General features: G+C 36.4%; 1 protein-coding gene across 3 annotated transcripts in view; it reads left to right on the top strand.

Moving 5' to 3' along the window:
- Nucleotides 1-24,079, top strand: part of ARAP2 (ArfGAP with RhoGAP domain, ankyrin repeat and PH domain 2) — a 186,201-nt gene that overhangs the window by 36,775 nt on the left and 125,347 nt on the right. For all 3 annotated transcript variants that reach the window (XM_019741971.2, XM_019741969.2, XM_019741970.2), the window contains exons 7-9: nucleotides 4,217-4,286; nucleotides 11,331-11,451; nucleotides 19,919-20,094. In XM_019741971.2, the coding sequence (XP_019597530.2) occupies nucleotides 4,217-4,286; nucleotides 11,331-11,451; nucleotides 19,919-20,094 (367 nt within the window). The remainder of the gene's footprint in view (nucleotides 1-4,216; nucleotides 4,287-11,330; nucleotides 11,452-19,918; nucleotides 20,095-24,079) is intronic.

The raw sequence follows: 24,079 nt of genomic DNA, 5'->3' as shown, positions 1-24,079 counted from the left end.
TCTCCAATTTTATATTTCTTATCTCTTTGTTGAAGTATTATTGAGTATTTTTATAACCAATGTTTGGAACTCTGCTTCTGGTAGATTGCTTGTTTTTATTTTGTTTATTTCTTTTTCTGGAGTTTTGTTCTGTTCTTTTATTTGAGACATGTTTTTTTGTCACCTCATTTTGGCTGCCTCCCTCTGTTTGTTTCTATGTATTAGGTAGGGCTGTGATGTCTTTCGATCTTAGAGAGTGGCCTTATGGAGTGGTGGTAGGTGTGCTGTGGGGCTCAGTGTTGCAGTCTTGCTGGTCACCTGAGCCGCACACTACAGGTATGTCCCTTGTGTGGGTTGTATGTGCCCTCCTGTTGTAATTGAGCCTTGGTTGCTGTTTAATGTCAATGGGAGGGACTGCCCCTCAGGATTATTGGTTGTGAGGACTGGCCATGACTACAGTAGATGAGCTGTTGTGCAGGGGCTGACCCTACAGAGCAGGATTTACTTTAGCAGGGCTCTGGTGCCTGCTTAGCCTGCCCTTTGAGTATATTGTCCAATTGAGGCAGCTTGGTTGTGTTCTGGCTTGCCCCCTCTGCAGGCCATGTTTAGGCTTAGCCTGTGCACTGCCCGTTGTCTCCTGGCAGGAGCCACAGAGCAATCCGCAGATGGCCATTGCCAGTACTGTGCTTGGAAATGCCTCGAGAGGCCAAGCAGTGAACCAAAGTTGTCTGCCTATAGTGCTGGGCTTAGGGCTGCTCAGTCAGAGGTATAGGACATGCTTAAGCCAGATCCTGCTTGTCTGGGTTCTGTAAATCTTTAAGAGACCCTAGGGAAGTCTGCAGCATGAGCCAAGGCAGGCAGATTGTATGAAAAAGCCACTGGAAGCAGCTTGGATGTGCCCAAATGTTGGATGGAGTCTGGTCTCAGAATCATCTGGGCATGGTGAATGGATGGCATTAGCCAGCTTGATGGAGATTCAGATATGGTGGCCACCTATGTCTGCATGCCTAGAAGGGGTATGGCTCAACAAAGAAACAATGGCTGTGCCAGCTCCTCCATCTGGGAGAAAGTTGCCCCTCTAGCCCTCGTCCGGGAGCCAGACAACTTAGTTCCCTACTGTATGTACCTATTACCGCTTCAACTGCTGCCCCAGAGCTGGAGCTCAGAGCCAGTGATTCTGTAATAAATCTGTGTATGGTCCCTTTAAGAGGAATGTCTGGGACTTTAGCCGTCCTCCATTTCAATCAGCCACAATCTCTGTTGGTTTTCACAACCAGAAATTATGGGGACTTCTCTCCCTGGCACTAGAACTCTGGGCTGGGTAGCCTGACCTGGGACTGGGACCCCTCACTCCTCTGGGGGAGACCTCCACAGCCAAGATATCCCTTCCTATGTTTAATGGTCACACGTGGGTGTGGGGCCAGCACATTCAGCTTCTCTTCTCCTCCGACCAGTCTCGAGGTGGCTGCTTCTGCATGTCTGTAGTTGTAGGGCTTCAATTCAGCTAGACTTCAGGCGATTCTCAATCATCGTTGTTTTGTAGTTTAGTTGTAATTTTGATGTGGTCATGAGAGAGGTAAGCACAGCGTTTACGTACTCCACCATCTTGACCAGAAGTCTTCCTAGAAATCTGATCTTTAGTATTTGCAAAAAGCAAAAAATAAAATTATAGGTGAAGTGTCTTATTAGTGTTTATTTTCTCTATATATAAAGTGCAAGTTTGTGTATTTTTAGTGAAAAATATATTCATTCTTTTGTTCATTAAATATTTACTAAGCATAATTTATATGCTAGGAACTGTGACAGTCACTGGCTTTACAATGATAAACAAAACAAAAATGGTTTCTTCATTCAAGTACCTCAGTATCAAGCATGGGAGATGAATGAAGTAAGACAGGTATATATTAATAATGACAAAATCTGTGAAGTGTGATTAAGTAAAGAAATGGAGCAAGAGACCAAGGGGACCTGAAGGATCTTTATGGGAATCAGGAATGGCTACTTGGAGGGAATGACTTTTAAGTTGAGATCTCAAGGATAAGGAGCAGGACACTCATAATCACATCTCTCATTCATTCAACAAATCATTTTTTTAGTGTACAATTTATCTCTGTGCTTGTTGTTGATCATAGAGAATGAAATGTTCTAGGACTTTGACCTTGTAAAACATAAGGGCTGGTGTGGGAGACAGACATTAAACACATAAACAGATATGCATAATTGGAAATTGTGTTAAGAGTTATGAGGAAAAGAAGAGGGTGCTTAGAAAGACAACAACTTTGTACTTGGTTTGGATTGGCTCACTAGAGAAGGAATGTCTGTGTAGGAGGTTTAGGTGTAACTCTGAAAGATAAGGGATAGTTAGCAAAGGGAATGTAGAAATAATTGGAAGTCCTAAGGCCTTTAGCTCCCTATAGATGTTGATTATTTTTATAACAAAACGGAAGATTATGAGTTACTGAGCTCTGTTTTAACACCATTCACAACGAAAGGCAGCTGGGGTACCAAACAAATCTTGGTTTACAGAATTACCGTTGAGATTGTGTGGGAAGGTATGTGTTTACCTGCCTTTAAGTATAATGGAGAGCCACATGAAAAGTGTGCAAAGTGATTTGTTCACTGTAGTTTTGTGTGTTTGCATAATATTTCTTTACTGTTTTAATTTTCATGCTGGGAATTTGAAGAAACCTTGGATTGGTGAAAGACATGAAAACCAGATTGTAACGCTGTTGTATGTTGCAAGGTTAAGAAAACACGTTGCAGACCAAGAAAAGTTAAAAAGAAGCAGAAAGACGAGGGAATAAGATGAAAGGAGGGCTGGGTCATTAGTTGTGGTGATACCATTTTCAGGTCTCTACATATTCATAATTTAGTGCTTATATGTGGAAATGTCTGCCCTGCTGGACTTTGAGACTTTTCTCCATTTGATCAGATTTTCTATAATTTTTATCTCAAGCAGAATAAATTCGCTAAGGTTCAATAAAAGGGTCTTGCTGTATTTCACTTGAGTAATAGATACGTGTTGCTCAGGAAAAAGCCTGGAAGACAATTTCTCCACACTTCCTGAACTTTAATTCTTTTTCTATCTTTAACTTTTCTGAAAAACCACAGAAAGTTAACTCCAGTTCCTTATCTTAAACAGTTAGAAGACTATAAAAGCAAAAAGATATGGTTGCTATTTACATATTTGTTTAGAAATGACTTTTTAAGAAAAGTTAGTTTTCATATTTTATCTGTGTTAAAGGCTAAAAGTATCTAGATTGTATCAATCCACACTGAGAGCCAAGTAGAGAATAGGATATTCAAAACCTTTAGGATTGTCTGTCTTTAGGGAAGGGACTAAAACAAAACAGAACAAGCCAAAAAAAAAAAAAAAAAAAAAAAAAAAAAAGACTCCAAGTAGAAATGGTTTTTCCACTTTTCCCTTATATAGCCAGAAAAAATATTTTTTTTGTCTTTTAAGCATAAATAGGAAACATGTGGTTACATTATTTTGCATTGTTTCTCATGTCAGTAACCATTTTAAATCGCATTTGCCTTTCATGTGATTCTTTTTCAAAAACTGTTAATGTTTCCATGAATTTTGGATGATTGTGAGTGATTCTCTATATTTAAACAGGGTTTTTTTCAGCGTATTGGATCGTAATTACATAATTTATCTATGTTAACCTAATTGCAAAGCTTTATTATTTTAGCAAAATACTATTCGTGCTCCAAAGCAAAATTAAGGTGAAATAAGAGAAAAACTTAATGAAGGATGAAAGTTTATATTATCTTCATTAAAGGATTATCTCCTTTAAGGGAAATGGGTACAATGATAGAGTGTGTGACTGTGCTTTGTTTTACACTCAGCCTTACAAATGTGAATGACAACACTGTTAACAGTATCATTTTATTTTATTTTTATTTTTTGTATTATTTTTATTTTTTTAAGGAGGGAACAGCTCATAGTGGCCCATATGGGGATCGAACTAGCAATGTAGGTGTTAGCAACACGCTCTAACCAACTGACCTGACTGCCCACCCTCTATCATTATTTTAAACACCTATGTCAGCTGATTAGAAAGTATCATTTTCCTATGTACCATTGACAAAACTGGACATTGTCATAGCCTGTTGTTTTCTGTACTGTTTAACAGCAAGTGAGAATGTACTGAACGCAGTCACATTACAAATATATTTAAAATCCACGTTCATGGTACTTAAACGTAAAATAGCAATTTCATATGTTTTACAGAAAACGCATGTTTCAGAAGAGATGGGTGAAATTTGATGGCTTTGGCATTTCTTATTACAATAACGAGAAGGTAAGTACATTTTATAGTTTTAAAAGATTGCTTTACGCATACTGAGTATTTCAGTACACTAAGCAAGTGATTTGTTTTTTTAAGCATAAGAGTTGGATTATCAACATGAAAAGAATTTGAGTAAGATAAGGCTTATTCTTTTCATAATTTAATTTTTCCTTGACACATAAAATCAGGATTTAAAAAAAAGAAATATATATATATATATATATATATATATATATATATATATATGACAGTTATTTATGGTGTATTTTTTACAGCCTTCAGGAATTGCTATGAGTGACATATAGGTGAACAAGAAATTGCTTTTATTCTAGAGAGCACTAAGGAATGTTTGCAAAATGATACCACAGTAGGGAATGGCAAAGTAAGGAGAGGTTACTCTGTTTTCTGGAAGGGCTTGTGAAAGAACCAAGGAAAACTTCTTGCTTGAGATTTCATTTGCCATGGGGCTTGAAGAAAGAGGACTGTTTGCACACAGAGAAAGTAGAGAACAGGGCATGATAGAGAGAACAGTCAGATGCACAGATGGGAAATCCGTTCAACCATATATGGTAGAATTGAGTAGTTTTCTCTGATTGGAAGAAAGAGTAAGTGAAGGAGACTTGTGGGAGATGAAGCTGAGAATGTTATTTAGAATTAGGACTTACTGAAAATCTTGACTGTTATGTTAAAGTGGTTATATGTTCTTTAGGCAATTGAGTCTTAATGATGTGACACTGTTTTGATTATGTCCTTCTCATTAGGTATGCGAATGTCTTTATTGTTAGGATGTGTAGGCTGAAATATTTAGGAGTGAAGTGTCATATCTACAGATGTTTTTCAAATGCTACCTCTCTGTATATAGTTATATTTACAGATATATGTATCTGTATATTTTCACACATGCATAGTTAGATAAAACATAAACTGAATATGTTAACAGTTGTCAAATTGTAGTGGAGGGTAAATGGGTGTTCATTGTACTAATCTTTCAATTTTTCTGTGTTTGAAAATTTCCTTGACAAAAGTTGGAACTAATACATATACCATATTTTTTAGTTAATTAAAATCAGGTAATTTTATAATCTTAACTGTGTACATTCTTTTAACATCCTCATTTAACACTTTCTCTTTTTTATAGTTTATAATCTAACATTATTTTTCCATTACTTAGAGATTGGTGACATTTGGAGATAATAGAGTCCCTTTCATATATTGCTTCTTCAGGGCTGCAGGGCAGAAGAGTATATGCTTTTAGACAGAAGGTAACACACATTGCATGCTACAACACTAAAGGTAGCAGAAAGTTTAGAGAAGTGTTGCTTGGTTTCACTTCGCAATGATCCAGATAAAGCATCAAATGGGGTTAATCACACCTCACTGAGGTTTGCCAGATAGCAGGATGAATATTTTGTAAAAGCTGATTTTCTGCCTTAGCTACTCTTCTTAGTTTGCTTGTACATTTGAATGTTGAGACAGTTCCTGTGCCTCTGTTGGGTGCAATGTAGTTTCTCTGTATCTGATGGAATCTGACCCCTAGTTTTCTTCAGCACCTGTGTCCTTCTCTGGTTTGATTGAAATGAGGAGGAAACTATTCAGGAATGACACAGGCTCTCATGCCAAGAGGCCCTATTGTTAGTGGAATTGTTATTCTCATTTGGGAGAGAGAATTTCTAGTATCTGTGTTCAGTTGTCCTTTAAAAGCTCATCTGAAGTGCAGTGAGGAGATGAATGCCTATCACATTTTTAGATATTGATGCAATAAAAATGATGCAGCCTTGGTTTGAAATTGAGATGAAAAGTTCATGTTAAAATGAATTATTATAAATCCTTTAGCTTAACATCAAATTTTTTGAACAATTTAAATTATTGTTTCCTGTGGCGTTTCATCCCTTTACTATTCAGATGATTGGTTTCATCTTGGCAAAAAAAAAAAAAAAAACAGAAACAAAAACAAAAAAAACAGAACCCTGGGAATGGGTGTTTCCTAAAGGAAGATACAGTTTCTGTTGTGACCCTTCTCGCAAAAGGGACAGATTGGTTGACTGGGAGAAGAGAATTTTGTCATGTGGGGTCTCTGGTCCTGCTCCCCGCATAAGAACGCAGGATATGGTGAGGCCAAAAAGGAACACCAACAGAGTCATGGATGGGGGGGTTCATACCACTGTAGTCTCGCTGGCGGCTGGGTTGGAGATACAGGTAGCAGGAGCCACGCGATCTGCAATCTGCTGTCTGCTTCTTTGCCAACCAACCCACCCCCTAGCTTAGCCACGGCAGTTATATCAGTGGCTAATGGCTAATTGGTAACAGCTAATGGCCACCCAACCACAGCGGATGGCCATCTAATTACAGCTGATGGCCATCTAATATCCGAGCCAGCACCTTTCCACGTGAGGCCGAGAGCCTGGAAACAGCTCTCTAGGACACTGTCCCCACAATTTCAAGGCCTGTGAACTGAAGGCATAGATGTGGTCATAACTACTGTGTCAGCTAGGTGTGCGGTTCTCGTGGTCATGTGCACCGACGACGTGGGTCTTTCACTGTGTAGATGTGAACTTGAGGAGCATGTGGTTGGGCTTTTAGGAGGTAGTGTGCAGAGTTGCCTATTTCCCTACTTTTCTTCCTCTTAGTGCTGCTCACTCATGTCTCTGCAAGGACTTTTCATTGTGTTACTGAAAATGACAACATCCCTATAGCCTTGATATCTTATCACCTGCCAAGAAATCTAACTCACCCTCATTCTCACTCAGCTGTGGACAGAATTGCCCTGTGGTTGGTTCATTGTCTGAAAGTGGTAGATAAATGATAAACTTGACCTAGATATCTGTGTTACAGGCTCAAGGGATGCTTTAAAATTTCTTTTCTTAAGGAAAATGTTACACTCTGAAAAAGAGTCATTTTTGAGCCTGTTGTCATTGAGTTTTTTCCTATATTGTCTTTATCTTGTTTTGTTAGAACTATGAAATCAACTCTGTGGCATTAAAAATTATGACATTTATCTTGAGATGTCATAATAGATTATAAATGAAGCATTAGAGAAACTACAATTTTGTGAGGTTAAAATGACACCATATTTAGCTTGTTAAGTACATTTTGATCACTTCTGGAGAATTTATTTTTCTATTTCTATCCCATAAGTACTTGCCTGTTTAAAATTATATCATTATTATAGGCATGTAGGAGAGTTGTTGTTTTTGTAAAGGAATTGTTTTTTGATCTCTTTAAAGAGATCAGGAAGGGAAAAAAAATCTCCTTTTTAAAATTCCTGTTTATTTTCCTACAATGCAGCTTGATTTTTCTCTACTGAAAAATGGAGGGAGAACTGACTCTGGGTGGTGAACACACAATGTGATACATAGATGATGTTTCACATACTTGTACACCTGAAGCCTATGTAATTTTACTAACCATTGTATGCCAATAAACTTCAATTAAAAGAAAAAAAGAATTCATGCAAACTTGAAAAAGAAAAATGAGTTAATGGTAACATTTTATTTAACAAAAAGTTAATTAACTCACCAGAGGTATATTTTGATAAGCTCTTCTAATTCTTAGGCAAACTAAAATTTGAGAATGGATCATCTAAGGGCAAAAGACTAAACATTTTTGGACGTTCTACATTTTTCATTGTTTGGTCTTAGTCACTACAAACTTACAGCCAGAGAAGGAGGCCCTTACATTGTCCCCAAGGAGGCTGTGCCCTTTCCCATGCTTTACAAGGGGAGACATTCTTCCCTTCCTCTGATTCTTAGAGCACTAAGTGGTCTGGTATTAACTAGTATTGCCCTTGTAACCCACCTGCACTTACTGAGTTTTCTTTGGTAAGCCAGTCATTTCATTCACTTCTTTGCAATGACCGTTCCCAGCTGTGTCTGGGTACTTACTGTGGGGCACTGGAACATGTCTTTTCCCATATGTTCACTTCCATATTTTTGCTCTTCCCTCGGAACTTTCCAACCCATTGCTGTCCATCAAAATCTGGTGCCATCTTCAAGACCCATCTGTTTACCCTCCTCCATGAATATTTATTTTCTATGGCATTTGAACAATCATATGCAAGACCAGGTAAAGGGAAAACAAGATGAAGTAAGGAAGCAAGTGAAAAGAGTGTGCAGTAGCTCAGGTAGTAATTTACCAGCGTGTAGGCTACCTAGGCCAGTGGAAGTGTTAAAAAAATGAGTTTAGAAAAATATTACAAACGACCCGCTAGCGTTCTGTCTAATTGTGATTGATGGGACATAGAATTCATCCATTCAGCAGATATTTATGTAACACTGATTATGTGAAAGATTGTGAGGAAAGTAATCGTGACCCAAAGTCTCTTTGGGGAGACTGTGTTTATCAAATGATCACACAGTAAATAAAAAAACAAAAATAAAACATCATTTAAATGATATTTAGTGATTGCTCTAAAGGAAAAGTACAGGTTGCTATGAGCTTAAACTAGGGTTATGTACTTTGGTAAGGATAAGAGGCCTGAGAGAAGAGTCTGGTCAGAAGGCCTTAATTCAGGGGCATGTATTTATGCTGAAATATGAAGGTTGCAGAAGCATCCTGAACTATGTGCAGATGGATTTGAAAAGCATTCCTTGCAGAAGAAACAGTATGCAAAGGTGCTAGACTGCGCATAAACAGGTATGTGTAGGGAACCTCAAGAAGGTTAATGTGACTGGAAAGAGCCAGGGAGTGGCAGGGAGAACGTTGACACTGGAGCTAAAGGAAGAGTCCCAAGTTATATGGGTGCAAAAGATCAACACAGGTCCAAGACTATTGTGTTTCAGGCTGATTGGCTAGAAGAGCAGTATTTTAATGGACAGATATAGATGGAAGAAGATACATTTTTCAGGAGATAATTCAGTTTTAAAGTTTGAGATGCTAATGGGATAGTTTCATTCATCGTTGATGATTTGAAGTATAGGACTGGAGTTAATGGAAATGGATAAGGAAGGAAGGGACAGGTTTTAGAATTCTCTATAAACTTGGTAGTTGAAATAGCTAGAAGGGATTTTCTCTGGGAGAAAAGAAAACACACACAAAACAAACATGGACAATAAAGAGAGGAAAAATAACTTTATAATTACTTATTTCTTGATATCCTTTTCGTTTATCTATGACATTGTCCAGTCATCTTTCTAAAGCACAGTTAAAATATCATATTCAGTTTTGGCTGTGTGAGAGGACATTGGAAAGCCTTCATGACATTGGCATTTAAGATGGTGTTAAGGAATGGCTAGAATTTTGGTGGATACATAAAGTCAGGGGTGGGGGATTAGAGCAGAGGCAGTGGAGGAGAATAAACTGTCAAAGAACTAAGAGGAAATACCATGATAGTATAGTACTGTGTTTCCCCGAAAATAAGACCTAGCCAGACCATCAGCTCTAATGCATCTTTTGGAGCAAAAATTAATATAAGATCCAGTCTTATATAATATAATATAATATAATATAATATAATATAATATAATATAATATAATATATCAGGTATAATATAATATCAGGTATAATATAATATCAGGTATAATATAGTATAATATAATATAATATAATATAATATAATATAATATAATACTGGGTATAATACCAATCTTAATATAATATAAATAATATAATACCGGGTCTTATATTAATTTTTGCTCCAAAAGATGTATTAGAGCTGATGGTCCAGCTAGGTCTTATTTTCAGGGAAACACGGTATATATCTTCCCAACTAGCAGAGGCTAAACCTCCCAGTGGGACACCGTGTTGCTGGTAGTAATTGTCTGCTAATTATCTGCTGTGTATGAGAGTTTACCATTGGGAGGAATGGGATCTTGGCACTCGTTCTCTTCATGGAATGGTTTAGTTGTTGACAAGTTGTCTCAGATACTTGGGACCAGCTCAAAAGTGAAGGTGCCATGAATGATGCTGTAGAAGCGAAGGGGAGAAAATGCCCTATCAGGATATGTCCAAACTGTTGATTGATGTACCAGACCTTCCATGTTGTAGCCTCGACGTATGTTCTCAGCCTCATCTCTTTGACTCTACACTGCAGCTCCTCTTAGTTCTCTTCTTCACACCTCCGTCACTCAATCTTTCCATCCAGGATTAGCCCCCCACCCACTTTCCTATTTGGTGAAACTTAAGCTATCATAAAGTCAGGCTCAAATGTCACCATGTCTGTCACATCTGACCTCTGTTAAGCAGAACAGAGAGTTCCCATCCTGTACTTAACATTCCATGGTTGGTGCTCAGTTTTACTTTTCTCTAATTTCATTAGCTGTGTTTTCATTTTGAGGCTCCTTGAATTTATAAATAATCTTCTAATTTTATTTCTAACACAAGGCCCCGTAAATATTGCACCCTTAGTAAATAGTTGAAATTGTGTAGTGGTCATTAGGCCAAATGATTTATGAAGATCCAGGAAAAGGAAGACTGAGAGAGTACTGCTTGTTTTAAGAATGGTCTTCTTGAGCAAAATTGTGTATGTCAATTGCAAATAGCTAAGTCTATCTTATTTTATTCTTCAGTCATTGGGGAATAAAAAGCAACGTGATGCAGTTGTGGGATTAAGACCTTCATCAGAGCATTGCATAGAAAAGTTCATTGATATAATGCAACAGTCTGGTCTCTTAGATTTGTTTTTGCTCTTCATAATATGTAATAACTGTGATTCTGAAATGGTTCAGTTACAGTACCTGGTATGGCCAGCAGATGCCTGCAAACACCATCAAATCATTGTGACCAAATTTTTTTTTTTAAAGAACGTTCTGCTGTTTTTTGGAACTATATATTGCTGGTCTAGTACAACTGTTCATATTTGATTCTTTGACTTTTAATTCCTCATGAAGATAATATTGAAAAGACATTTCCCTTGAAAGACGGAATATTTTCCTTTCTGGAGGTATTAACTATGTATGATGATATAGACTATTTGTAAATCTATGCCATTAAAAATTAGATTAAAATCACGAAAGAGAAGCTCTTGTAAATATTGTGTCATTCTTTTTTTAAAAAAACAAGATCAGGAGAATTTAATTTAATCTGTCTTCTTTTTGTATGTTTTTCTTTAACCGATACAGGAGAAATATTCAAAAGGGATAATTCCACTTTCTGCTATATCTACAGTACGAGCTCAAGGCGACAATAAATTTGAAGTTGTTACAACACAAAGAACTTTTGTTTTTAGAGTAGAAAAAGAAGGTAAGATGATGATTTCTTTAAAAACATTTGCAGACATTAATTTCTTCATACACTCAGAAGATTAATAAACTAGTTAAGCTAGAAATGCCAAGAAATCTTTAAATGTGTTACTTGCAAATAATTTATATCTTACATTAACTTTTTGAATGCCATACAAAAGTTGAGAAGTCAGTTTTGGTTCACTATTCTTACATGCAATGAATAATGAGAATCTACTAAGTGTCATGGATTCTTCTAAATTCTGGGTGTACAGCAGTGAAAAAAAAGTAAACAAACATCTCTGGTCATATTATGGAGTTCACCTTTTAGCTGTTATTTTGATAATGCAGAATAATTATTGAATATGCAAAATCAAATTGTTCTAGCTACTAAAAGGTCAGTTTTAGGAAAGTTTACGTATGGCAGGTTTTAACTGCACACACAGGCACAGTAATCATTCTAATATAGATTTTGGAGCATCTTTAATATTTCTTGAATCTTTTCATCTGCATCATCTACTACTGGTCACTTGATGGTGAAATTTGATCTAAAGATGACCTGTGGTTTGGGGAAGGAGTCTAAACCTTTAAATCTTCTCTGGCTGTTTTTGTGGGGAGAGCCAAGAGAGTTGAAATAAAAATTCCCTGTTTTGTATTTTGACTACCAACATATCATTACTATAAACCACACTACTTTTAAATAATATAGGTAAGGCTGTCTTCATTAATTAACTAATTAGAATTTTAACTTATTTTTAGGCCTACTTTTAGTACAGACTATAACTCAACTTGATTTTTTTTCCCCTAATGATTTTATTGGGGAAGAGGAACAGGACTTGATTGGGCAACAGTGTGTATTTCCAGGACTTTTTTATTGGAGAACAGTGAGTTTTTTCCCAGGGCCCATCAGCTCCAAGTCATTGTCCTTTCTATCTTAGTTGTGGAGGTCGCAGCTCAGCTCCAAGTCCAGTCGTTGTTGTTCAATCTTAGTTGCAGGGATTGCAGCCCACCATCCCTTGTGAGAGGCGAACGGGCAACCTTGTGGTTGAGAGCACATGCTCCAACCAATGGAGCCATCCGGCTGCCCGGGAGCTCAGCTGCGGTTCAGCTGCAGCTAGTTATCTTCATTCCACTTGTGGAGGGCGCAGCTCGCTGGCCCTTCTGGGAATTGAACCAGCAACCCTTTTGCCCAGAGCTCATGCTGTAACCAACTGAGCCACCTGTCCGCCCCCCCTCAACTTGATTTTGAAAAATACTTCTTGGTACTTAATTATTTGAATAATGCTGATATGGAGAACTTAGTGCATACTTGACATGTGCCAGGCGACCTACTAAATGCTTCATTTTCACAATAGTTTTATGAGGTATATAGGTACTAAAATTATTCCATTTTACACATATGAACATTCACCTTTTATAAACTACAACAATATTAGCTATTGGGCAATATTTGTCTCTTTTAAACTGCTACATTCCTAGAACATATGCCTGGGCATGGTGCTTAGAAAACATTGAATAAATACTACGTATTCCTAGAAAGTCTCCTTTATTGCTTGGGATAATCACTAAATGAGTAAGTTGTTCACACTGGAGCAGCTTTTTTCAAACTGTGAATCACTACCCATTTGTGACATCAACTAAGTGGTTTCTAGTGGTTACAAAAAAAAAAAAAGGTCCCTCCACACAAAGCAAACAAAATAGAATAAGAAATACCAAAGTACGTCTCTTCTAGTAAGTGTAAGTATTGTATTGTGAAACATACCTATGTGTATATTGCACATGAGTAATGGAAAAATGCATTTCTTACTTGACACTAAAAAAGGGAGAAGGTTTTCTCCTAGAGCAGGGGTTGGCATAGCATGTCCTGTCACCTAAATCTAGCTCACTGCTTGTTTTGTAAATAAAATCTCATTAGATCACAGCCACTGTCATTTATTTACATTGTCATCCTATGCCCGCTTTTGTGCCTCAGTCGCAGTATTGAGTAGTTGCAGCATAGACTGTATGGCCAGGAAAGCCTAAGATATTTATTATCTGGCCTTTTACAGGGAAAAAAAAAAAAAAAGAAAAAGTTTGCCAACCCGTGACCTGGAACATTTTATATAGAATTGCTTATGTGAGAAGCCACTTTTTAATGATTCATTACCTAAACTTCAGAAAGTTGTCCACAGTTGTGATACTTGATATGGAACTTATATTTGAAGTCAGTTGTCTTTCTTGCTATTTCTTAAAACACACGGCATGGCTGCAGTCAACTGGCTATCATGACGGCCTTTCCTTATGCTTGGCTTCCCACTGCCCCAGAGGTGACTGCATGTTTCTTTGAGGTGCTTATCACCTTCCCCTTGGCCTCTCAAAGTGAATTTCACATATGCCACACAGCCTGCATTTTAAGATAGACATACTAAATAAAGCTTCCAACTTGTGTGAAAATCTGCTTAGCCATATTTACTTGCTGCAGTTAGATGTGAAATAGACACATTTTATTTAAGTAGAATGTACCAACCCACACATGTTTAAAAGCTACATGTTTGCAATTGACCATTACACCCTTCCTGTGATACATGGTAATCTCTGTAATGGAAACAGTGTAAGGATTTCATTAACATTGATATAAGTTATTATTTGTTAAATAAGTCTTAGGTCTTAAATTTTTGAAAGTATGAAAATACTGCTTAAGTAGAAACTGAGACTATCCTCATGGAATTACTGAATAAGTTATTTTCATTGAAAGTCATTTTTGCATAGTAACAACTCACATTTTTTTAAGATAAGTATATGTAGAGATATGTATGTATTCATGTATATGTATATGAGTACATATATGTATATACATATATATGTATGTAAATAGTATATGTGTGTCTATATATAATTTACTGTGGAACTTACAACAAAACTAAATGTTTTATTAAGTGTTTTTTTCCTCTTTCCATATATGCAAATGGTTGATTAATTTTATGTGGGCACTGAGAAATTGACTCAAGTGCCTTATGAAATATTTGACTTAATGAACTTTAAACCAAATTAAACTTTGCTTCAATCTAATCAAGAAGTAAGATCAAAGTTTAGAACACAAAGGGGAAATGGTTTCACGTTCTAACAGAGATGAATCCTTCACTTTTGGTGAAAAGGTTCTCAATGACCTGTATACAATAGCTACCCTTTGTTTCCCCTGAAACCAGTGTCACTATTTCGAAACAGCTACGTCGCCCACTGGCATTGCTAAAATAAGGATTACAATTTGGCATCTTCTCCCCACACATTTTTCAAAGACCTCAATTCCCCCAGGTTGCCTATTGAAATATTCTTATGCTCTTAGTTGAAAGTGAATTATATTGAAATAATAACATCTTAAAAATACTCTTCTCCTTGTGGAAAATTTAGTCTGATTCCTTTTGTCCTCAAGCATAACCGTTGAAACTGGTCAGAGAGTCTTAAGAGCTAATGATCTCTCCATTCAGTCTGTATTCCCTTGGCACTTGTGGTCACACAGCAGACATGTTACTTAGAAAAGCAGGTAATGTTTTGAGTGGGTATAGTTAGAATGAGGGCTTAAGAATTCTGAGTGGTCATTCCTGTTCCAGAGTCATTTTCAGTGCTGGCTCTCAGCCGCAGCTCCCGTGTTACTGTCCACTTCAGTCAATTCTGGACTCTTGGGAGACAGGCACGTGTGTCCCTCTCTCAACTCTGCATCTAGACAACATCATACAGCCCTCCAGTGGCAGCTAGCTTACTGCACAGCCTTTTTTTTTTTCCCCCTCCTTCTTTTTCTTTTTAAGAGAACACATGGAATAAGAAACATAGATTCTCCTTAGTTGTTCTGGGCAAGCTGACTTACCTGTTTTGAAGTTTTCCTTTTTTAGAAGCAAGGCATGGAATACATTTACTATCTAGTAAATGTAGTGAGAGGGGAATTCCAAGGTCTCCATTGTATACGTTGATAGACTTCTCATATGATAATAGGCTACAAACTGTGGTGTTTTTCTTTAATCTTTTCCTCTCTTATGTCTCACATCCAGTCTACCAGCAAATCTTATCAGTTTGACTTTTGAAATAGGTCTGGATTCAGACCAATTCTCGACACCTCTACCGCTCCCACTCCAGTACAAGCCACCATGTCTCTCTGAATTATTTTCATAACCTCCCTCTGTCGACTACAGTGGTATCTTCAATATAGCTGTCAGAGCGATCATTCAACGAGAAAGTCAGATCACGTCAGTCCATTTCAAACGCTCCATTGTCTTTCCATCTCCCTGAGAGGAAAGTGCTTACGATGTCCTAAAGCCCCTGCGTGGACTGGCCCTGGTCTCTCTGCCCTTGTCCCCTTTGGTGCTCTCCCTTACGACTTTTCAGCTGTGGGAATGCTTGTTCCATGAGCATGCCAGACCTGCCGTTGCCTTGCGGTCTTGACCGATGCTGCTTTCCTTCTGCCGGCATGCTCTTCCTCTGGTCGCCCTCCTCACTTGTTCCATAACTTCCTCTTCCTGTAGGCATGGGTGTAACCTCTGCCTTCTTTCTCAGGCTTTTTCTGTTACCGTATGTAAAATAGCACTTCTTATATCCCTCATCTTGTGCTTTATTTATCCCATTGTGCTTGTCACTGCGTACATAACATTTTTTTCTACGTTTTATTGCCTTTCTCCGCTCAAAAGACTGTAAACTCCAAGGGAGTAAGGCCATGAAATCTGTCTTGTTCACACTTCCATTCCTGGTCGGTATTCAGAATACGTCTTGGAACACAGGCCTTCAGTAAATATTTGTATGAATGAATAGTGATTGACTTTAAGAACAACCCTGGTGTGCAATACTTCCTTCTCTAAAATCTATCATAGGTTTCACTGAGGGATCTTTAGTCAGATATATTATCCTGTCAAAAGTAAGGGTCCCTCTAACCTTGGTTAGATTCTGTTATTAATTTTTCCTACAGCCCTTGCCTATGAATGCCTAGTATAATCCATCCTTTGTTAATAATATTCATGCCTACTGCTAAATCCAGTAGCCCAGAGAATATTAACTCTCTCCTGTTGATTTCTTTTTTTCTAATTTCCTTTTTGTGGTTCTTACACCATAGTTGGCATCCTGAAAACCTTAAGGACTGATTTGAGATTTGAGGGAATTGCTATTATCTTTTATTTACATTCTAGCATAATTACGAGAAAGTGGCGATTTTGTTTTCCCTACTCTCTTTTTCTTTCTCCAACCAGGGATGTTCTGTTTTGAGCAAAGCTATATCTAGATCAGCTGATGTTCTCAGAAGTACTGGTGCTTACTTAGCGCAGTGCTAAGATCAGGATAGACACTCAACAAATATTTGTTATTGGAAAGACTAAAAGCACCTTGGTGTGAAGAGCAGGCAAAAGTGAGTAGTGTATCCTGTAGCTTTGCCCAAGGGAGAAATTATTATTTGATTTGGCTACTGTGACTTATCAAAGCATATTCTCCATGTCTGAGGATCCTCAGGTGGCACAGCCAAATACCAAATGACACTTGTCATCTAATTTATTGTGTTTGAGTTATTTGTTTCATTGTTTATCTCCATTGGCATGGGTAATTAAGAATAAACCGAATGTTACTATTGATTCCTTATCTTTGTGACTGTTTACTTCCTATTAGTAAATGAGGACCTTAGGAGCTAGATAATTCTTCAAGGCTCTGAGGGAACTATTTGTTGAGATGCAGCCATAATATGCTTAAGTCCAACAGATGCAATTGCCAATTTCAAATTATTTCCTGAGAAACTGAGATACATGCTAATAGTAATCTAGAAGCCACACACACGTTGTTGGCTCAGTACATAAAATTATAACCTGTATTTCAAACTCAGTGACTTATGTGGATTAATACAGACAGAAACCATTATATGTTGTTTACTTGTGTGAAAGTAATGATCACAAGGAATAATCAAGTTAAGTAGAAGGTCTGTTGCTATTACTGAAAATGTAATAAATTATTATAATGCAGTCTGAACCTGTGTATATAGATGTAGACTGTAGAGTAGCTACTACATATTGACAATGACTTACTTATTTGAATATTTTTATGTTTTTTAGTTAACGACATGGGCGGAAGTCAAATATTTTGTCCTGACATATACCGTGTTTCCCGGAAAGTAAGGCCTAGCCATAGAATCAGCTCTAATGCGTCTTTTGGAGCAAAAATTAGTATAAGACCCAGTCTTATTTTACTATAAGACAGGGTTAATATAATATAATATAATATAATATAATATAATATAATACCCGGTCTTATATTAATTTTTGCTCCAAATGACACATTAGAGTTGATGGTCTGGCTGGGTCTTATTTTCAGGTATCAACTTTAAGAACAACCCAGGGAGCGGTAATAAGCACCGTTACCTGCGGAGTAGGTAATACCTGCAGGAAAGGATTGTTGAATGAGTTTTTAATAAATACTTGGCTTTGGTCATCAAAGACACTAAGTGTTTTAGGAGCTTTGGCGGTGAGCAAGTGTGAAGATAAAATTAAGACTCATGTTATGAACTGACTTTGGATTCACATTTGAACGTGAGCAAGTGTACTATGGAGACTTACTTCAATTTACAATGAAGTTATTCTAGCCAGGCCTGTCTTAGGAGGATCTGAGATATTATCCAATTTCCCAGGCTTTGGGCCTTGTTTACGCTTCCCTTCTTGAAAATTTTTCCTACCTGGAATTCAGTCTGTTTTGTTTTCATTTTGCCTTGATATCCACTTCTCTCCTCTTTTTTTTTTTTTGCTAACCCATTTTCCAGCCTCATAGATACAGTTGTGCCTCAAGGTTTGTCCATTTCTTCTCTTTTTACATGAAATATTTACCCACATCTATGGGTCTTCTCTTGTATGGGTTACATTCATTTACATGTTATCAGTCTGCCTAGATGCTCATGCCAGGGCACTGAGAACCTGAGTTGGTTCTGTTAATAAAATGGGACCTTCTACCTTCTTTGTCTGATCAGTTCATGATGCCAAGGTACCTGTTATTTTGAGTAATTTAAATTTTTTGTGAACATCAGTCAGACATTTTAAAAACCTCAGCTATTTTTTCCTCCCCTTAATATCTTGACTCTTTATGTGTTCTTTTGTTTCCATTTACATTGTACGTTAAGTCTCTCTTGGCTTATTCTTGAATCTCCCAGCTTCCATTTGGTTTACCTACTGTGTTTCCTCAAAAATACAACCTAACTAGAAAATAAGCCCTAGCGTGATTTTTCAGGATGACATCCCCTGAATATAAGCCCTAATGCATCTTTTGGAGCAAAACTTAATACAAGACCTGGTCTTATTTTCAGGGAAACACGGTATTATCATCCTTATCATGTATCTTCCTTGCTAAGAACCCTGAAATGGTTTTCCCTTGCCTCTCTAATAAAGACAAAATTCCTTACATAGACACTGGAGACTCTGTAGCTGTATTTCCGATTATTTCCTTGTGAATTTAAAATTATAAACAGGCTCACCTGTAAGTTAGTCCCTCAATAGGTGTTGTAGGTTCTTTCTGCCTTTGTGCTTGTGTTTTCCTCTGCTTATATTTAAAAAATTCTACTTTTCCTTTTCCCTCCCCGGTTTTATCTTTGCAATTGCTCTTCCTTCTCAAGACTTAACATAAATCTTCTTTTTATAGTGCCAAGAACAATTGTCTGAGAGTTAAATAAAACATATGATTCTCTTAATTTTAATACTAGTACTAACTTGCTGTATGACTTTCAGCAAATCACTTACGTACCTCAACCAAATTGACTCATATTATTTGATACCCTTTGTATGACATGTATAGTATTCTGTGTTCCATTATGTGTTCATATCTAACTTTTGGCTTTGATTGCTCTTTGGGGACGAGATCAAATTTCTATGCCCATAAGAGTGTGTTGTACATAATTGAAGGTCACTTAGCTTTTGTGGAAGGAGTGAAAGAACCAAATTTTAATTTACCAAATGAGATATTATTGTTAGTGACTGTGGTGGGAATGGAATGGGTGAAGGAATACCAAGGCAGCATACTCTTAAGAAGAGTAGGTTCAAGTGACCAAAGTAGGATTTTTCTAGGCTTTTGAGTAACTTAATTACCGGGAATAATCTGTTAACTCTTTGGTCACATTATTACTTCCTTCTACTAAAAGAGAAAATCCAATCTCAAGAATAATCGAAGTGTTTCTAAAACATGAACGTGGGCACAGATTACCTGGGAATTTTCTTAAAATGAAGATTCTGATTCATAAGGTCTGGAGTTAGGGCCTGAGATTTTGCATTTCTAATAGGCTCCAAGGTGGCGACAATGCTATTACAGGTCACCTGAGTCGTGTGTGTTATTTCTTTTTCCCAACAGAATTGGGTTATTGGCTCTGCCTGCCATAACATTTAAATTGTGGCTGTGGGAAAGAATCTTGGAATTATCTGTTGCAGAGAGAGTAGATTCCTTGTCCATGTTTCTAAGTCTGCCTAATTTGCATAAGTATTGATGGATGTATTTTCTCCCATCTTTATTTTCAGAGGAGAGAAATGACTGGATCACCATACTATTAAATGCACTGAAGTCGCAATCCCCTTGGCAATCTCAAGCAGTGACTGTACCTGAGAAATGTGGATATCTTGAATTGAGAGGGTATAAAGCCAAAATTTTTACTGCATTAAGTGGAAACAGTGTGTGGCTTTGCAAAAATGAACAGGTAAGCTGTGTTACAGTGATGCAAATTGTGGTTCCTTCATTACATGAACAACTGTGCTTTGTTAGACTTACTAGTGTTTTTACTTCCAGTCTTGCTTTCGCCTTGAGTTCCCTACGAAATGTAACAAAAGAAAGAGTTCTTTGGTTGAATTTTCTCAGTTCATTCAACAGCAAGAGAGTTAATCTACAACAAATTTGAGGCTAGACATCACTTTTTTAAAGACTGACGAAATAGAATCACTGCAAATAATTTTTAAAATGCATTCCTTAGCTGAAGTAACATTATAAAACTACTCGAGAGAATAATTAAGAACCAATTAACCATTGCAGCTGTTGTTGAAATAGGCCCAGTTCTGCACCTGTTGTGTTTCTTTTGTTTTTGTCACAAGCAATTATAGAGTAAGCACATATTTTCTGGAGTTTACAGCATTTTTGGTTTCTTTCTTTCTTTCTTCCTTTTTTTTGAGCAGACATGTTGCTTGCAGACGCAGTAATTAGAGGAGATAATTTACTCGTGATTGAAAGGTACATATCCACACGTGCACATATGTATCACATATATATAAATAGATGTAGACTTCTTAGCTCATTGAATTTGGTTAATATCGAAGGATTCAATGGAAATTTAAATGTTTTGAGGAGAATGATGTTAAAATAAAGTTTTAACAATTTCCATTAACTTCATTTGATTCTGTAGACCTCTCTTTCTCTCACATACCTGGTTTTTAATATGTATAGGAAAATTCTGTCTTTACGTCTTTTTGGGTATTAATTCTTACTGAATCTTTTAGCCTAGACTATATTAAATGCTTAGTAATTATTTATGGAATTAAATAGTGTGCTTTGTTATCTGATCTAATGTGAATTCATTTTAGGATACATTATAATGGGTTATAATAAGGTGAAATACAAATGCTGACTATTTTCGTAATAAAAATAGAGATACTAACTCAAAACAAACAGTAGTTTGACAAAAATTAACGATAGAGCCTTCGCCAAGGCATCCCCTGAACTTCAGTGTGAACTTACTCATTCCGTTTTTTTGGATAAGATTTCTTCACTAATTAACTGAGGGAGGCATCACTGAGCACGGCTGGCACATTCATAACTGGGACAGTTAGCATATTCCTCAGGAATAGTGATGCATAGCTTCATAATGTGTATGAGCTCAATATGAGCATTTTCAGTTTGGAAAGTAAGATGATTAAAACTTTTCTTATTGGAATGGAGGTTAAAAATGCATACTTTACATGTATCCATGTATCAGTACAGAAGTTACTCAGCCAAATGAATACCACAAATGAGATATTCATCTTTTACTTGTACAGACCTAATGGGCTTCAAATTTGTAGTTTAATCGCTTACATTAGTTAGATTGTCTGAGTTTGTTATTCTCTAGAAATAAAGTAAAACGTTTTTAAGGTTTTATTAATACTTTCTCATTAGAAAGATGTTGTATGATATTTTTCCTTTAGTATTAGTAATTGAGGATATAAAGCATAATAATGACTACCATTTGTTGAATACCAGGTACTGTGCTAATTAATTTATAAACATCCCCTTTCATCTTCCTCACAAATGTAGGGGGAAGATATACTCATCCATGTTTTATAGATGAGGAAAACGAGGATTAAGTAACTTGTGTAAGGATTACAGTTTATTACGCAGAGTTTAATTTAAAACCAGAACTTTGTAAATCTAAGCCTAGCTTCTTAGCCACTATATCAAACTATTGTTTTTTTAAAAAAAATTATGTTGAAAAGTAAAAATCTGGCATGTGACCTTTTAAAAATAGATTAAGATTCTTTCGTTGAATAATTTAGTTGCCTAGAAGGTTCAGAGTGTGCATTTAATAAATATTATGTCATGTCAGTCACTCTAAAAGTGATGCACTTAACTGGAGTACACAAGTCTTCTGTTCTAGGAGGAAAAATCACTATTTATGATGGATGGTGGTGAGCTCAGTGGTCAGTAGACGTCTTTAGGAGTTACAGAGAAGTACAAAAAAACGGGCATCTAATGAAGTCTGGGTATTAGGAACACTTCCAGCTTCCGTGTACGCAAATAATGAACATATTTTTAAAATTAAAACATTAATACTAGACCCTTCCTCATTTTTTGAGAAGTAAACCTATTTTTTTTTTACTATATGTATATTTTAAGTTCTTTTCAGTGCATTAACATGTATATATATAAACACACACACACACACGGTGCCAAAAAATGTATACGCATTTTAAGAAAGAAAAAAAATGTATTAAAATTTTAATACTCAATATATACCGATAACAAAAGATGAATACGAGTCACGTGTATACATTTTTTTGGCACCCCTACTATATATCCTTAAAAAGTGCATACTATTGCTTGGATATGTGTTCTTTTTTTAAAATTGCATATTAATCAGATTATATGGAGCTAGGTCTTAAGGACTTGGTCTTTTCAAGTCTTGAACTAGTTGACTAAAGACTAGATGGATAAATTATGGAAGACCCTTTGTGTTTAGGCACTGACATACTATTTCAATTTCATTTATTTTTACATCCTAGTGTGTTCCCTTTCAGCCCGAGGAAAGTTGCCCAATGGTTTTTTCACATGGTTGAGCAAATTGTGTGAAGGACTTGGGTGACATGCTAAATAAGGGAGTCTTTCTCCTGAATGTTTTAAGCTAGTGTTTTAGGAAAAGCGCTGAAAGATAATAAAACAGTTTGACACAGCTTCTAAAAGTTTTATGCACACAACACGTGAAGTAATCTTGTGTTTCTTCTAAAAGATGATGGGGAAAAAACAGCTCATAAAATGTAAGAGGTATTAAATTTTAACCTCTTTTTCTTAATTTGTATTGGCTCTAATTTATGGCAGTTCATTCCATGAATCAAAGCTTAATTATTTCTATTTATTAAAAATCTAAGACAGTGAATTTATTGCCCACATCATTTATAGTATGAATAGAATAAAAAAAAATTGACCTACACCACCCTAACAGATGAACTATTTTCATTTTTCTTGCCTCTATTTGTACAGTTTCCTAATTTACTTTGGCGGTCACTCCAGGGAGAATAGACAGACAGTGGAGGAAAGTGGAAGGACAGCCAGTATAGCATGTTGCATAGTTATAAAGGACACTTGAAAGCACAAAGAAGATTGGAAGATTGGAGTGGGTGGTAGCAGTTCTGGGTTTTCATTCTTGCTCTGCTATTAATTGGCTCAGGTAATTAAGTTAATCTCCTTCAGTTTAAATGGTATCATGTGAAGAAGAGAAATGGATTACTGTCTCTAAGGACATTATTTAAGTTGCATATTAAAATCCCAGATATAGACCCATGGATTTAGAATTTCTGGGGAGAGGGTGTTGGAATCTGCATTCCTGTAAAGCACCCCAGGTGACTCAGTGTCAGGTGATCCACAAAACACACAGTAAAACACTGATCTAAAGTTCTTTAAGAATTTTAAGCGTTCAGGTAAAGTGAACAAAATACTTATGGAGTTGTAAAATGAGTAAACACAGTCTTCAACAACGTCGAGTTCTTCTATAGTTCATCTATTAACTTAGGGCTGCTATACCTCTTTTTACGATAAAGTTTCATTTGGAAGTATATCCTTTTCTTGATTGTACATTTTGAAATATGCACACATTTAAATGGAAAGCTAAGAAAATCATTATTAGTGGTAATAAATTTTTAAATTTTAAAGAACTCTTATTAGTAAATTGTGTATGGTTCTAAATTATAGCTGCTGGGTTTTTGTTTCTTGCTAAACTCTCTATAGTTTCTATATAAATTTTAATTTTTCAGCTTATAAATCCTATTTCATTCTTCTTCCTAACACAGACTTTTATCACCAGAGTAGGCTCTGTTGGAGAAATTAAAACTCTGTTTGCAAAATCAACATAAAGGATAGTGTTTGAAAACAATTTGGAACTGTTATTTCCAATAAGTTCCTTTAACTCTGTGTGTATGTCTGGAAATTTACTCTGATTTTGGAGA

The sequence above is a fragment of the Rhinolophus sinicus genome, linkage group LG02 (genome assembly GCF_036562045.2).
Source record: "Rhinolophus sinicus isolate RSC01 linkage group LG02, ASM3656204v1, whole genome shotgun sequence".
Classification (NCBI taxonomy): domain Eukaryota; kingdom Metazoa; phylum Chordata; class Mammalia; order Chiroptera; family Rhinolophidae; genus Rhinolophus; species Rhinolophus sinicus.
This window is presented reverse-complemented; position numbering and strand designations above follow the sequence as displayed.